We start from the raw sequence: 13,383 nt of genomic DNA on the forward strand, positions 1-13,383 counted from the left end.
AAGACCATAACTATATAGACAGGGCTTTCAGGAGGAGACCCGAGAACCTCAGTTTCCTTTTTCTGGTTTCTGCCGCGAGCGCATGCCCTGCGGAGCTGCGAGGTAACAGACACATGACGGGGCCGCTGGCAGGTGGGGTCCTGTCCTGGGGTGGGGTAGGACTTGTCACGCTGGGGTGGGTGTGAGGGAGGCCTGGCCCAGCCGCTCCCAGGGAGGAGTCCAGGCCCAGAGTACAGAGGTCGCCCTGGCTGGGCCCAGGGGCCCTTTCCGTTTCTACCTACCTGAGCTTTCTGAAATGTTGTGCCTGTGAATTTTATCTCCTTTGATTCATATTGTTATAAACAATTTATCCTCAATAGTTACAATTTGAAAACAAAAAAAAAAATCTTAAACAAAAACGTAGGGCATTTCTTCTCCACCTTCACAACTATAATTTGGGGTGGTTAGAACTCTGCGGATTACGACTTTATAATTACAAGCACTGTTTTTTTTTGTTTTTGTTTTGTTCTGTTCTGTTTTGTTTTAGTGCATTGTTGCTAAAAAATACGATTGAGATACAACTCTGGATTCTTTCAAGATCTGTCCCTGATTGTCCCTACTGTTTTTTTCAGACACTCAAATAAGCTATGGGCAAGTGAGCACACACCTGACGGGGGTGGGGCAGGGGAGAAAGAAAAAGAAAAAGCCAGAAGAACAATGAGAAAGGAGGGACACTACTTCAAAGCAGGAATTGTGCTAGACTTTTCCAGGTCCTAGGAGAGGTGGTCCGGGAGCACCCCCCAGCGGGTCTCAAGTCATGAAGCGCAGTGTTTCCTTTTGATTACAGAGACGCATCGTCAGGTTCCTTAACCTGCCATGTCCTGGGGCCTGGCCATCGGGTTACGTCCTTCCAGCTGGGCAGAGGAGGCTGGGGAGTTAGGGGGTCCTGGACTGACGTTCAGAAGACCACTCGAGTCAGGAGGCCATGTCCCTGGAGAGCGTGAGGGACTGGAGCTGGTGGGAAGGTAGCGGACGCTCGGGGGAGGCCATGTGGGGGGCTGGGGGAGGGCGGACGGAGACAGCTCAGTTGCCCCGCTGACGATGACGACCCTCTCCTGCCCTGTGACCTCTGCAGCCCCTCCCTGGGCCCAGAGCAGTGACCTGAGTTTCCATCCCTCTGCCTTCACCCTCCTCAGGTACCTCAGACCTGCTCTGGGACACATGTGGCATCTTGTCCACATGTGAGTGAGAAGTCTCCCACCTCCTAGGGGCTGGTCCAGGCCCCCGGCACCCTCCCCGAGGCCTCACACTCTGTCCTGACGAAGCGGGGCCCCAGAGCCCCGTTCCGCAGGGACAAAAGGAGAATCTGAGCTGAGAGACGGCAGATCCCCTGCATCACCCTCTGGACTCAGCTGCCGCATTTTCTAATCACAGTTCATTCAACAATGTTATTTGTATTATTTATGGGGAACTTTCTGGCTAGGTCTGCCCATATTCACAGTTACAGGAATTATTAGAGGTTAAAATTATCGAAGCAGAGGTGTTCCGTCATGACCCTTATCAGCACGAGTACCGGGAGGGGTGCCGCGTTCTCCAGAGCCCAGAGGCTGCCCTGATGCTGTGCTCCTAGAGTCGCAGAATGTTCATGTGGGAGAGCGTTCCAGGTACGGCTCCATCAAAGCTTCCACGTGTGAAGATGCGTGCGTCCAGAGGGTTAGGGAGCCTGTTCGCAGCCACGTGCCTTTGGGCGGTGAGTCCTTCATCCACGGTCACCTTGGGCTTCCTGCCCTGCCCGGGGCGCTTCCCTTACTGTCCAGAATGTGCAGACATTCTGGGGATTAAAAGTGGGCTCATCTCAGAGGTCAGGTCCCAGCAGATAAGCAGATCCGAGAGAAGAAGGCTTGTCTCTGCTTCCAGCGGGAAAGGCGGCTCCTGGCCCCCCCCGTCTGTGTGGGTTGGCGAGCCGGCTGGTGAGCAGTTGCAGGCCTTTTCTGAATTCGCATCTCCCAAGGGAGGCTCCGACTCCAGAGTGTCCTGCATTCTTCCCAGGGGTTGTGAGAGCGGAGGGCCGTCTCAGGGCAGAGCCGCCCCCCAGGAGTCCCCGAAAGAGCTCTCTATTTTTTTGTAATTAATTCGTTTTTCATTTTGCTCAACAGATGCAGACATGGTCTGATTCTACTTTGACTTGTGTTTTCCTTTCTCTTCCAAAGCAACGAGACGTTTGTCTACCATAATCAGTGGTCTGCGGTCCTGAAGCTTCAAGCACCAGCCATGCGTGTGAACATGACATGGGCACAGGGCCCGTGCCCTGGGCGGCTAGCGCTGCTGCGGACTGCACAGGGTGTACAGCACAGCCACGTACCCACCAACTCTGTGGCCACGACATGGATGAAGAGGTGTCTGAATCTGTTCATACAGACTAGTAAAATACTCAAAGTCTCTTTCAATTAAACGTTTCAAATGAGTGACTAGAATCTGACTTTTGATTTACCAGTGGATTGTAAAAAAAATATTTAGAATTAGCTGGATTTTCCTTTTAACTAAGGAAAGTAGACAGTGCATGCCCGAAATGATCTTCCTGCACTGTGTAACGGAAGCAGGGTGGCCCCCAGGCCATGCGGGAAGCAGGAGTTCCTGCTGTGCCCTCCAGTGCGGCCTCTGGGCTCCGTCTACAGTGCTCTGCGTGGCCTGGCTGGGGACCCCCTGCTCCCGCGCGCCTCCCAGTGGTTCTGCTCAGGGTTCTCAGAGTGGAAGGGGCAAGGCCTGCGACAAGGCCCCGCCCTTGCCGGCCTGGCGCTCTTCCTCACCTGTGAGCTGCAGGGGAAGAAGCAGACAACCGTGTCTAGGCCGGATCACAGACGGAGCCTCCTAGGAATCCTGGGCACCTTCCGGGGGCCCCGTCCAGCTGGACTTTGCTCTGGGTTCCTCCAGACAGCAGTTTCTCTGTTCCAATCGGTGCTAATCATTGGCGAGATGATTTTGGTGAATTATATGCAATCAACCAAAATGTGTATTTCCATCCCTTTTTTCTGAACTGTGTGTTTCCCTCCTGGGGCTGTTTCTGGGCTGCAGTCTCATCCCCACGAATGTCTGTACATCGGCTCTCCAACGTGGCGTCTGCTGCTGTCCAGCGCTTTTGTATTTGCGGCCCGTCCACTCTGCGCAGCGAAGAGTCGTGACTGCGGCTGGCTGGGGCGCCAGGGCTCCGGGCTGCTGCTCTTTGTGAACACGTGTGGCTCCCTGTTAGGTTATGAACTTCTAGGTTTCCTGACCTTGGCTCCCGTCATTGCCCCCAAGCTCTCCTTGGGGCTGAATGACAAGCCTTTCCTGTGCCCCCACAGGTGTCCGCAGTGCAACCTAAGGGTGGTGCCAGCTCTGGTCGGGAAGTGGAAGTACTGGTGCTCAGGCTTGGGGGACAGTAACCAGGTGCTGCTTAGCTACTCACATAGCAGCTATGCTCGAGCACTCTGGAGAGCGGAACACGAGCCAGAGGTGAGCCGTGGCGGCGCGCACGGGATACCGCAGGTAGAGGTAAGTATGCATAAGGCGTTGCGCCGGGTCTGAGGGACAAGAGGAATGAGGCCTCATGGGGGAGATGGGGGCCAGGCTGCAGTGTGTCTTGGGTGCATAAGCAGCAGGACCCCAGGGAAGCCAAGCTCGTGCCAAGATTGGAGGAGAGGAGGCCGGTCACGGGACAGGCCTCGGGGAGTGGCCAGCACACTGCTGAGACCCAGGAGGCATGTTTTTAACGTTTTCTCATTTAATTAATTTAAATTAATTTCACCCTTATTAATTTGATTTATCTACACGTAAGTAACCACGTTTGGCTCAGGGCTACGACGCTGGCAGCACAGGGTCAGAACGCAGAGAGTCGGTGGGGTCTGAGCTCTGATGTTGATGTTCGCAGCAGGTGCACGGGCATGCCTCACTTTACTGTGCTTCACTTTATCGCAGATACTGTGGTGTTCGCAGATTAGAGGTCCATGGCCAGCGTGTGTCCAGCACATCTGTCAGCACCTCTGTTCCAACAGCATTTGCCCACTTCCTGTCTCTGTCACATTTTGGTAATTCTCGCAATATTTCAACGTTTTTTATTATTATATTTATGATGGCGATTTGGAAGCACAGATAATGGCTACCGTGTTTTAGCAATATTTGTTAACTAAGATGTGTCCTTTGTTTAGTGATGATGCGCTTGCACACTTTCCAGACTACGGTGCGGTGTAAACACAGCCTGTACACACACCAGGAAGCCACACAGGTCACCGGGCTCGCTGTAGTTCAGTGGTCTGGAACAGAACCCCCAGTATCTCAGCGCCGTGCCTGTGTATATATGTGCATATAATTTACACACATATTTATGTAACACAAATTTTACATGAGCCATCCACCAGCTGACCACCGTGCGTGTGTGGACCAGCTCTGGCGGTGTCTGCAGGCCTGGCTCCCTGGGCCCTGGACCCTGGAGTGTGATGGATACTCTGGTCCTGGGCACCAAGCTGGAGAAGTGTTCACCATTTGTCACTCTGACTCCCAGGGACCAGAGCAACACTTGTGTTTTTTACATGCAAACCTCTAGTACATGCAATGGGGCCTGGAATGTAGACATTTGTCGCCCAGTGAATGAACTCAGTGGGGAAAAGCAGAGCTAGCAGGAGCCCTTAGCCCGTCTGCTGCGTGCTCCACCTTCATCCCGCCTGTCAGATAATCTGGAAGTCCCGCGTCCCACCTGAGGCCTCATGTTGGCTCTTGCGTTAGAGGGCGAAGCCGCCCCACGTGCTGGAAGGCGGGAGGGGTGCGAGCACAGGCAAAGCACCCAGTAAAAATCATTACAAATGTCCGAGGACTATTGCTGTCTCATTCATTTTGAATCCTGTCCATTCTTTTTAAAATTTTTTTTATTTGAGAGAGAGAGAGAGAGAGAGAGAGAGAGAAAGTAGGGGAGGGCTAGAGAGAAAGAGAAAGAGAGAGTATTAAGCAGGCTCCATGCTCATTGCAGAACCCAACTCAGGGTTCAATCCCACAACCCTGGGGTCATGACCTGAGCCAAAATCAAGAGTTGGACACTCAACCAACTGAGCCACCCAGGCGCCCCTAATTATTGTCCATACTATAAGCAAAACCATGATTGAAAAATTCCCATTAAGCTAAACGAGATAAACTAAAGGAAAAATAAGTTTTCACGAGGGACCCAACTTACATAATAACTTGTAGAAATTGTGAGTTATGTTTCTTTCTTACAGCTTATTCCTGAGGAGCTGAGCGAGTGGAATATGAATGCGTGAAGCTTTGAGGGCCTTTCTACTTGATGATGTTTTGGGCATCTGGCTTATCTAAATTTCAACTTAAAAATAAGATAGTCCTATCCTTCCCTCCCCACCAGAGAAGGAGATAAATGAAGTCAGTATCTACCAGACTGAGACAGACTGACACATGTTAACCACTGTCTCCCCTCTCTCCCTCTCTCACTCTCTCTCTCACACACACACGCACATGCACGCGCACACACACACACACACACACACAGAGCTCACAGCGTATCTAAATTTTACAGAATGGGCTGGAAAATAAAATAAAGGTATTGCTCCAATTGGAAGGTTTGACTGGGCCGGAGCCGGAGAGCCCCTGTTCTTTGTTCCTACTTGACCACGGCTAATCCCCATTGGATGGAAATAATCTGATCTGATTCAAAGGCTCTTTGAAAACCACAACTTTCCAGGGACCTAAGTTCAACAATTTTTGGTGTCTGGAAATTTTGTTGTTTTGGCCCAAATCTTTAAGGCTCTACCTCAGCGTGTGACTTCTAATTCTGCCCTTCGCAAAAAATTGTAATTTATATTTTTTCACAGACACACTCTTCTCTCGTAGTATATCACGCATTTCTTTTGGCAGGAGGTGCCGTCTGCTTAGTTCTGAGTCCTCAGGGGACCCCACACATGTCTAGGGACCATTTTTTGAAACAGGCTGTCATCATGATCAGAGTCCCTCACATTAACACAGCCCCGATGCGCACAGTACGCTTGCTATGCGCAGCCGGGACCTCAGGCGCAGAATCACGGATGAGCCCGGGTGCACGCGAGGGAGAGCATCCCTGAGGCCAGCTGCTGCTCGTAGCTCTGACCTGCTTCCCCTCTTGGGGCCGCACCTTCTTTCTGCTTCCAGATGAGGGCCAGCGTCAGCACCCTCATCCTCGGACGGCACACTGAGAGCCAGTGAGGGCAGTGACCACAGGCTCGAAACCGCCCCTGCCCCCTGGGCAGTTCTCTATGCTTTGAAAAGCTGGTGTCTAGAATAAAAATTACATTAATAAGACAAAACAAATACACTGGTAATTTCTCCAAGTGGACCTTGAAACACATTGAATGAAAACATATTAAGTTTGTTGGCTCACGTCTTCATTCCCCTTTATTATGTAAAGAAAGATTTTTCCCCAGCATGTTATGCATGTTGTAGCATCTTAAACATAGATGACGTTACATCCTCATGCAAGACTTCTGGTTTGGGTTTATGTGTCTGAAAATTCATGAAACATAAGCTCTAATTATATTTTGTACTTACGCAAAATTAGCTTGCACGAGGCAGTTTAATTTTTATCACAGACTTCTACCTGGAAATGTCTAACTCTGTGCTCACTCAAGTGACAGAGACACACCCTCCCATATAGTCGTGTGGTAAGCCTCCTAAAATAACATTTTCGTGGATGTAGGGAAAGATTAATTTTTAAGATGATAAAAAATCATCATATTCTTTCTCCCAACTCTGTCCACGGCTGTTCTTGAGTTGAAACCTTGCATACTAAACACATCGTCTTTGTTTCTATGTTGGTCTCAGAACTCATTGCTTTTTCTGCTGACTGCAGTGGAAACTGGTTTGCTAATTCTGATTTTCACAGTCTGTCTGGATTTCAGCTTGCTTCCTCATCAGGGACATTTCCCCGAGAACAAGGTAAGAGGATAATTGGCTAATCAATATGAGAACAGCATCCTGAAGGGAGTTTGGGAAACTCAGCGGCCACAATACAGACCCTCATCGCCTTCCTTCTGCCTTTGTCTTAGAGGAATTCAAGCCCGTCTACTGCAAATTGTCTCGATGTTCTAACAATGTGGGGTCTAGTGCTTCATCCTGTTTGAAACAGAAAACACCTTGGAAACTTGGTGGTTAAAAAACAGTGTTTCTTTGAGGAGGATTTATACAGGGTGGGTTTTGCTTTGAATTCCCTTCAAAGAAAGTGGAGTTACTACAGAGAATGTTCTGTGAAGAGCTCAACTGTGTCCAGGGCGGTTTCTCGTGAGGGTGCTGGGAAACGTCCAGAGCCAGACATGAAAGGCTCTGACCACCAGCTCGGCGTGGCGGCCGGAGCAGAGGCCGGCGGGGGGGGGCGGCGGAGGGGGGGGGCGGGGGGGGGGTGGGTGGGGAACCACGTGCCAGCGTCCTGGTCAGCTGTGCACCTGGCAGTTGTTCTGCATCCGGTCCGCTCACTTCCCCTGCACACGACTGTCACATCGTATACCGGGCAGCTTCTACCCACCGTTACTCACACGTCCCCAAGCCATGTGGTTCCTCCCTAGCTATGAGCTCCTGGGACCCCCACGACGCATCCATGGCCAAGCCACATGCAGAAGAGCGGCTGCGGGAGCCAGAACAATCCCAAGAGTCAAGCAAGAGTAGCATAGAAAGGACTCTGTTTACCTACAAATGCATTTCAGAACCGAAATGTTAAGAGACGGTTGTGTCGGGAGCGCCTGGGTGGCTCAGTCGGTTGGCAGGCCGACTTTGGCTCAGGTCATGATCTCACAGTTCGTGGGTTCCAGCCCCGCGTCGGGCTCTGTGCTGACAGCTCAGAGCCTGGAGCCTGTTTCCGATTCTGTGTCTCCCTCTCTCTGACTCTCCCCTGCTTGCATGCTCTCTCTCTCTCTCTCCCTCTCTCTCAGAAATTAAAAAAAAAAAAGAGAGAGAGATGGTTGTGTCAAAGATGGCCAAGAATGTGAAAGTTCTTTCTAGTCTTGAAAGCACATTGCTACATTCTTCCCCATGGACAGATCAATATGAACTCCTAAGAAGATACGTATACATATATACATACATTGACTGTATGTATATTTAAAGCTGTGTTCTTTTCAGTGGGGTGAGCTATGAGAGAAGCCATAACCTGTTCGGCATTAAATAACCATTTAATCTAAATTTCCCAAATCATAAGAATCTGAAAAGATGATTTACCTTAAGATCTGCAAAATCTCCTATGAGAAAAACCCATGACCCCTGAATCATAACTTTCTTACCTTTAGTCTAACCAGGGAGCTTTCATTTAATGAATGCAGATTAGACCATTACAATGTATTTTGAAAATAAAATTCTCCATGCAAAAGACCAGGCCACCTAGACAAGATATAATTCTGATGAATCACAGTGGAATTTAATGTAATCTGAAATGAATGACTCGGATATTTCTCCCTGTTGCTCAAACAAGCAACAGGTGATAGAAAGAACATGAGGTCTTGGTAAGAAACCCCGTCAGGACAACTGGACTGCATATCCTCCTCTTACTGAAAGTCATTGAATCTTTCTGAGCCTCACTTTCTAGAGAGTGCCACAGGGAAACGGTGCCTACCTCCCTCACGCAATCACCAAAGATCCAGCACAACCCTGTACATCAACACACCCGCTGCAATATTAGCAACAATATTTTGTTCATACATAACTACAGTGGGGGAGGGTCCTTGGAATTCAAATATGTATCTAATTCCCAAGTTATACGTAATGGTCCTTCTATGGACAATGGGCTCCTATTGTAATGATTTGGGGGTCAATACGCACTTATTGTAGCTAAAACAAAAATCTCTCAAAGGGCACAATGCAGCGTATAACGAAGGTGGGACAGCCACAGCAGAAGAAGGCATGGTGGCACCTCTTTAGGAGAGATACAGGCTTTGCAGCTCCTCACACGGCTAACATCGGCCTGTCGGGTCCTCGTGGCCCCATCAGGGTGCCCTGCTTTCCTCACGTGAGACGATGGTCTGCCGCTTGTGGACGTGCTCGTGTGTGAGCCGGCCTCCTGGCACCTTCTGGAATGCTCTCCTCTCACTGTGACGTGAGTGCTTGGCTTCTCTGTTAAGTCACTGTCTGTGCTTCCTATTTGCTAAGATAAAGGCACGGTCCACCTTGGAGGGAATCTGTTGGCCGCTCGGGGATATAATGGTCACTGAGAATGTAAACCATGGGACAGGAAAGGCTGACTTCAGAATGGTGACCCAGAACTCTGGTCACCAGACAAGGTACACCTGCCCCCCGCTTTTCACAAATGTATGATTTCAGCCAGATCCATTCAAGGAGTGGGCGGAGGCAGACCATATGGGGTGCTCTGTACTCAGACTGTGTTTCTCATGGTGGAGATGTCGTTATCGAGGCAGGAGCTCACATATGCTGATAGTGATTTTGGCATTAAAGTTACCAGTAAGGGAAATAGAATGTATTTGGGAAATGAGGACATGAAAACAGGAAGTTGACAGACACATGCCTTTCAGAGTCATGTCTTACTGAATTAAACATAGCTCAGAGTTTGATCATGTAAAACGAGTGCTTGATCAGCAAAGCACCTGGCTAACCAGGGTCTTGGATCATGTACTTATGGGGGTGCGTCCTCCAACACAGACTTCCGTACAATAGAAAATCTTCAGTAGAAAATCTCGGTGAAGGAGTCCTAGATATCAGGCACCTAAAGGGATTTCTCAGGGAAGATACTTGTGCTTTGCTCAGAAACCGGGCAAGGCGTTGGTGCCTTCCTGCAGAGAACTAGTGGTCAGAACCACAGTGGAAGGTCCCTCACAGGGACCATCACTGTCTGGTCAGAGTGACTTGTTGGGACTGAGGATTCATGGGAGAGCCCATCTGAAAGGGGGTAGGTTATTACACTTCTGTGCCGAGAATCCTCAGTTAATTGGATGTATCAGTATTACAACGGAGCAGATAGTCTAACGATCGATCTCTTAACACTACACCGTGGCCAGACCCTTCTTTCGTGGTTCCAGTTGATTCCTTTACAGTTTACATAATAGATGATTCTAGAAGGTGCTTAGCTGGAAAGCTGGATGCTGAATATGAATTCTTAATGTAGGAGTCCATCAACTGATTATCTCTCAATGGGCATTTGCTTTCCAGAAATCACTTCCTTGAATACTTTAGATTTGGATCCAACGTCTGCTGAGTGGGAGACGCCAGGCACCACGCTAGGTGGGGCCTGCATTGTACGTGTGTGACTGTTCATTCCGTGGCTCCATCATACATCCAGTTATTATGCCCACTGACTTGAATTTTTCCAGAAAAATGTCACTAGTTTGGACCCGCTATCTCACTTTTCAAAAACAATTATGTTCTGGGCATTCAAGTGAGAACAGTAATTAAAAGCAAAACAAAACAAAAATCTCCACCTAGTCACACCCTAAAGCTAGCTCAGTAAGGCTCTACTTTCTCAAGATATGTCACTTTGTACTTTTAAAAGTAGATTATTTAAAATACGACCCTTAATAAGCTGAAAATGAAAGTTTAATTGTGGCAAACGAGGAGCACAGCCTAAAATCTGCTAAGACCCTCGGCTGAACGGTGCACATGTACATGCTCCCCCCACCCGAGTCCTTCAAGCAAGCACCGGAACCGCGGACATGGACGCCTGCCGCGGTCCCCGCACAGACTGGGCAGCAGGAACGCAGGCCTGCGCCATGTTTATAAGATGCACAGTCAGATTACACACTGTTCACCAGCTTCAGCAGTTAATGATTTCGCCGCAGACTGCACACAATCAGTACAGCGTCCATAAGGAATTTGCCGAATTGGTCTATTTTCCAGTGTCCCACACGCTGTGTCACACGGAGCTACCGTCTGTGGTCCGTGGCACGCAGCCCCGGTCGTCAGGTCAGTGACACTGGGGTGCGGGCACAGTGGGGCTGGTGCTGCCGGCGCGTGTGTGTGTGCACATGTGCGCGCCCCGATGCACCTGCCTGGACTGTCTCCACGCTGTGCTCTGTGACGCTACAACAGGAGCAACGGTCTGGGGGCCACACTGTAATGTGTGCCGTGCATGTGTGTGTGCGTGCATGTGTGTGTATGCACACAGGCATGTATGGACCTGTCCATATGAAAGCCACACTAATTGTGTGTGTGTGTGTAATGTGTGTGTGCGCACATGTATGCACACAGGCATGTATGGACCTGTCCACATGGGAGCCACACTGTAATGTGTGCATGTGTGTGCGTGCATGTGTGTGTGTGTGCGCGTGCATGTACGCACACAGGCACGTACGGACCAGTTCATATGGGAGCCACACTGTAATGTGTGCGCACGTGTGTGTACGTGCATGTGTGTGTGTGTATGTGCGCGTGCATGTATGCACACAGGCATGTATGGATCTGTCCATATGGGAGCCACACTGTAATGTATGGGGGGTGTGTGTGTGTGTGTAATGCGTGTGTGTGTGCACACGTATGCACACAGGCATATATGGACATGTCTGTGTGTCTATCTAAGTACATGTGACAGCTGAGGCCTATTTCATAAAATCCTGGGACAAACTTACTTCTGAAAGGAGCGTGAATTTCTGTCTGCCACACGGGGTTAGTGACAGCCAGCTCACGCCCATCCAGCTGAGGAAGCTCCCCGCTCTGGCCGCCCAGCGGTCCACCGTACCTAGAAATTTGCTTCCCTGGAATTCAGAGTTTTGAGGAGCTTTGAGAAGGCACCCCCCTTTACTTTTAAACACACTTGGCATTTCTCTGCAAACTCTAAACCAATAAAGACCGTATGCATCTACATTCTTCAGAAACACTTTTTTCTAGAAAAAAATGAGTTTTATGAAATGATTATCTTTGATGTCATAGTTTTGTGTCTGACATGGACAGAAAATTGGATACAAAAGCAAAACCATCTTAAGTTTACAGCCCGAAACATGCTCAGTGCCCTGTGCACCGTGCCTTCTATGGGTGTGTCTCCCTCACAGGGCTGGACACCTCAGGTCAGAAACACGGTCTCAGATACGAGGCATGTGGCAGATCGATGAACAATGTCAGTTCAGCCATATGCTTTCCTGCCCTGACCCGTGACCAGAGGGAAAGCTTCGGTGACCAGCAGACAAGACCGACTTCAGCAGCTGGTGCCCCAGAGGGTCTCGCAAAACTTCCAGCTGCTTGGAAGGCAAGCAGGCGCGCTTCCCGGCACTGTCCCCATGTGTTGGGAAGAGCATCCGAGAAGATGCCGGATGGACTGGGTGCACTGCCCTAGGTTCCCGGATGACGAAGCCAAGATAAGGTAATCGAGCGTGCACACCGTAAAGGCCGCAGCGCATTTCAGTGACGAGCAGTCTGAACCACAGCTTGAGTGAGTCAGCATCTACCATCGAGCAGGACGGAAAGGGATTCTTTAGAACCAGGGTAACGACACGGCAGTGGTCATTCGTCTCAGGACTTGACCAGGCAGACTTAGCGAGTGAGTTCGGAGCACCTGTGCCCGCACCTGCATCCCTGCACCTTCACCACATCTGTACCTGGGCCCACACTTGCATTTGCACCCGTGTCTGCACCTCCATCTGCTCCTGCACCTGCTCCTCACCTGTGCCTGTCCCTCACCTGCACCTGCATCTGTGCCTTTACTTGCACCTGTCTGTGCCTGTACCTGCACCTGCACCTGCATCTGTGTCTGCACCTACACCTGCTCCTGCACCTGTGCCTGCACCTGCCCCTCACCTGCCCCTGCACCTGTGTCTGCACCTGTGCCTGTGTCCGCACCTACACCTGCTCCTGCACCTGTGTCTGCACCTGCTCCTGCCCCTCACCTGCCCCTGCACCTGTGCCTCCACCTGCGCCTGCACCTGCACCTATGTCTGCACCTACACCTGTTCCTGCACCTGCACTTGCACCTGCGCCTGTGTCTGCACCTGCGCCTGCCCCTCCCCGGTGACACGCTGGCCCGTCACGCCCGGCGCGTCACTACCGTCAGGATTACCGTTCTCGTCCTCGTCGTCCTCGTCGTCGTCCTCCTCCTCGTCCTCCTCGTCCTCGTCCTCCACGTCCTCCGCGTCCTCGTCCTCGTCGTCGTCCTCCTCCTCCAGCTCCTCCTCCTCCTCGCGGTCGCCCTCCTCGTCCTCCTCGTCCTCCTCGCGGCGCGCGTCCTCCTCCTCCGAGTCCTCCTCCTCCTCGTCGTCCTCCTTGTCCTCCGCGTCCTCCGAGCCCTCGCTCTCGTAGCACTCGTCCACCGAGGAGCTGTCGGCCTTCGCGGCGAACGCCTTCCGCTTGGGCGCCGGCTCCTGCGGCTGCTTGTCCTGCGTCTTCCGCTTCTTGGCCAACGGGCAGCCGTACACGCTGTGCGGACACAGGGAGAAGACGCGTCACTGGCGGGGCCCCGCTCGCGCTCCTGCGGGC

At 51.0% G+C, this 13,383-nt stretch overlaps 1 protein-coding gene across 1 annotated transcript in view; it reads right to left on the reverse strand.

Annotated features, from left to right (window-relative positions):
* The window catches only part of MYT1L (myelin transcription factor 1 like), a 276,307-nt gene that overhangs the window by 92,024 nt on the left and 170,900 nt on the right, over positions 1-13,383 (reverse strand). The window contains exon 7 of the mRNA XM_077758294.1: positions 12,968-13,323. Coding sequence (XP_077614420.1) covers positions 12,968-13,323 — 356 coding nt within the window. The remainder of the gene's footprint in view (positions 1-12,967; positions 13,324-13,383) is intronic.

Source organism: Crocuta crocuta, unplaced genomic scaffold (assembly GCF_008692635.1).
Source record: "Crocuta crocuta isolate KB4526 unplaced genomic scaffold, BGI_CrCroc_1.0 scaffold750, whole genome shotgun sequence".
Lineage (NCBI taxonomy): Eukaryota > Metazoa > Chordata > Mammalia > Carnivora > Hyaenidae > Crocuta > Crocuta crocuta.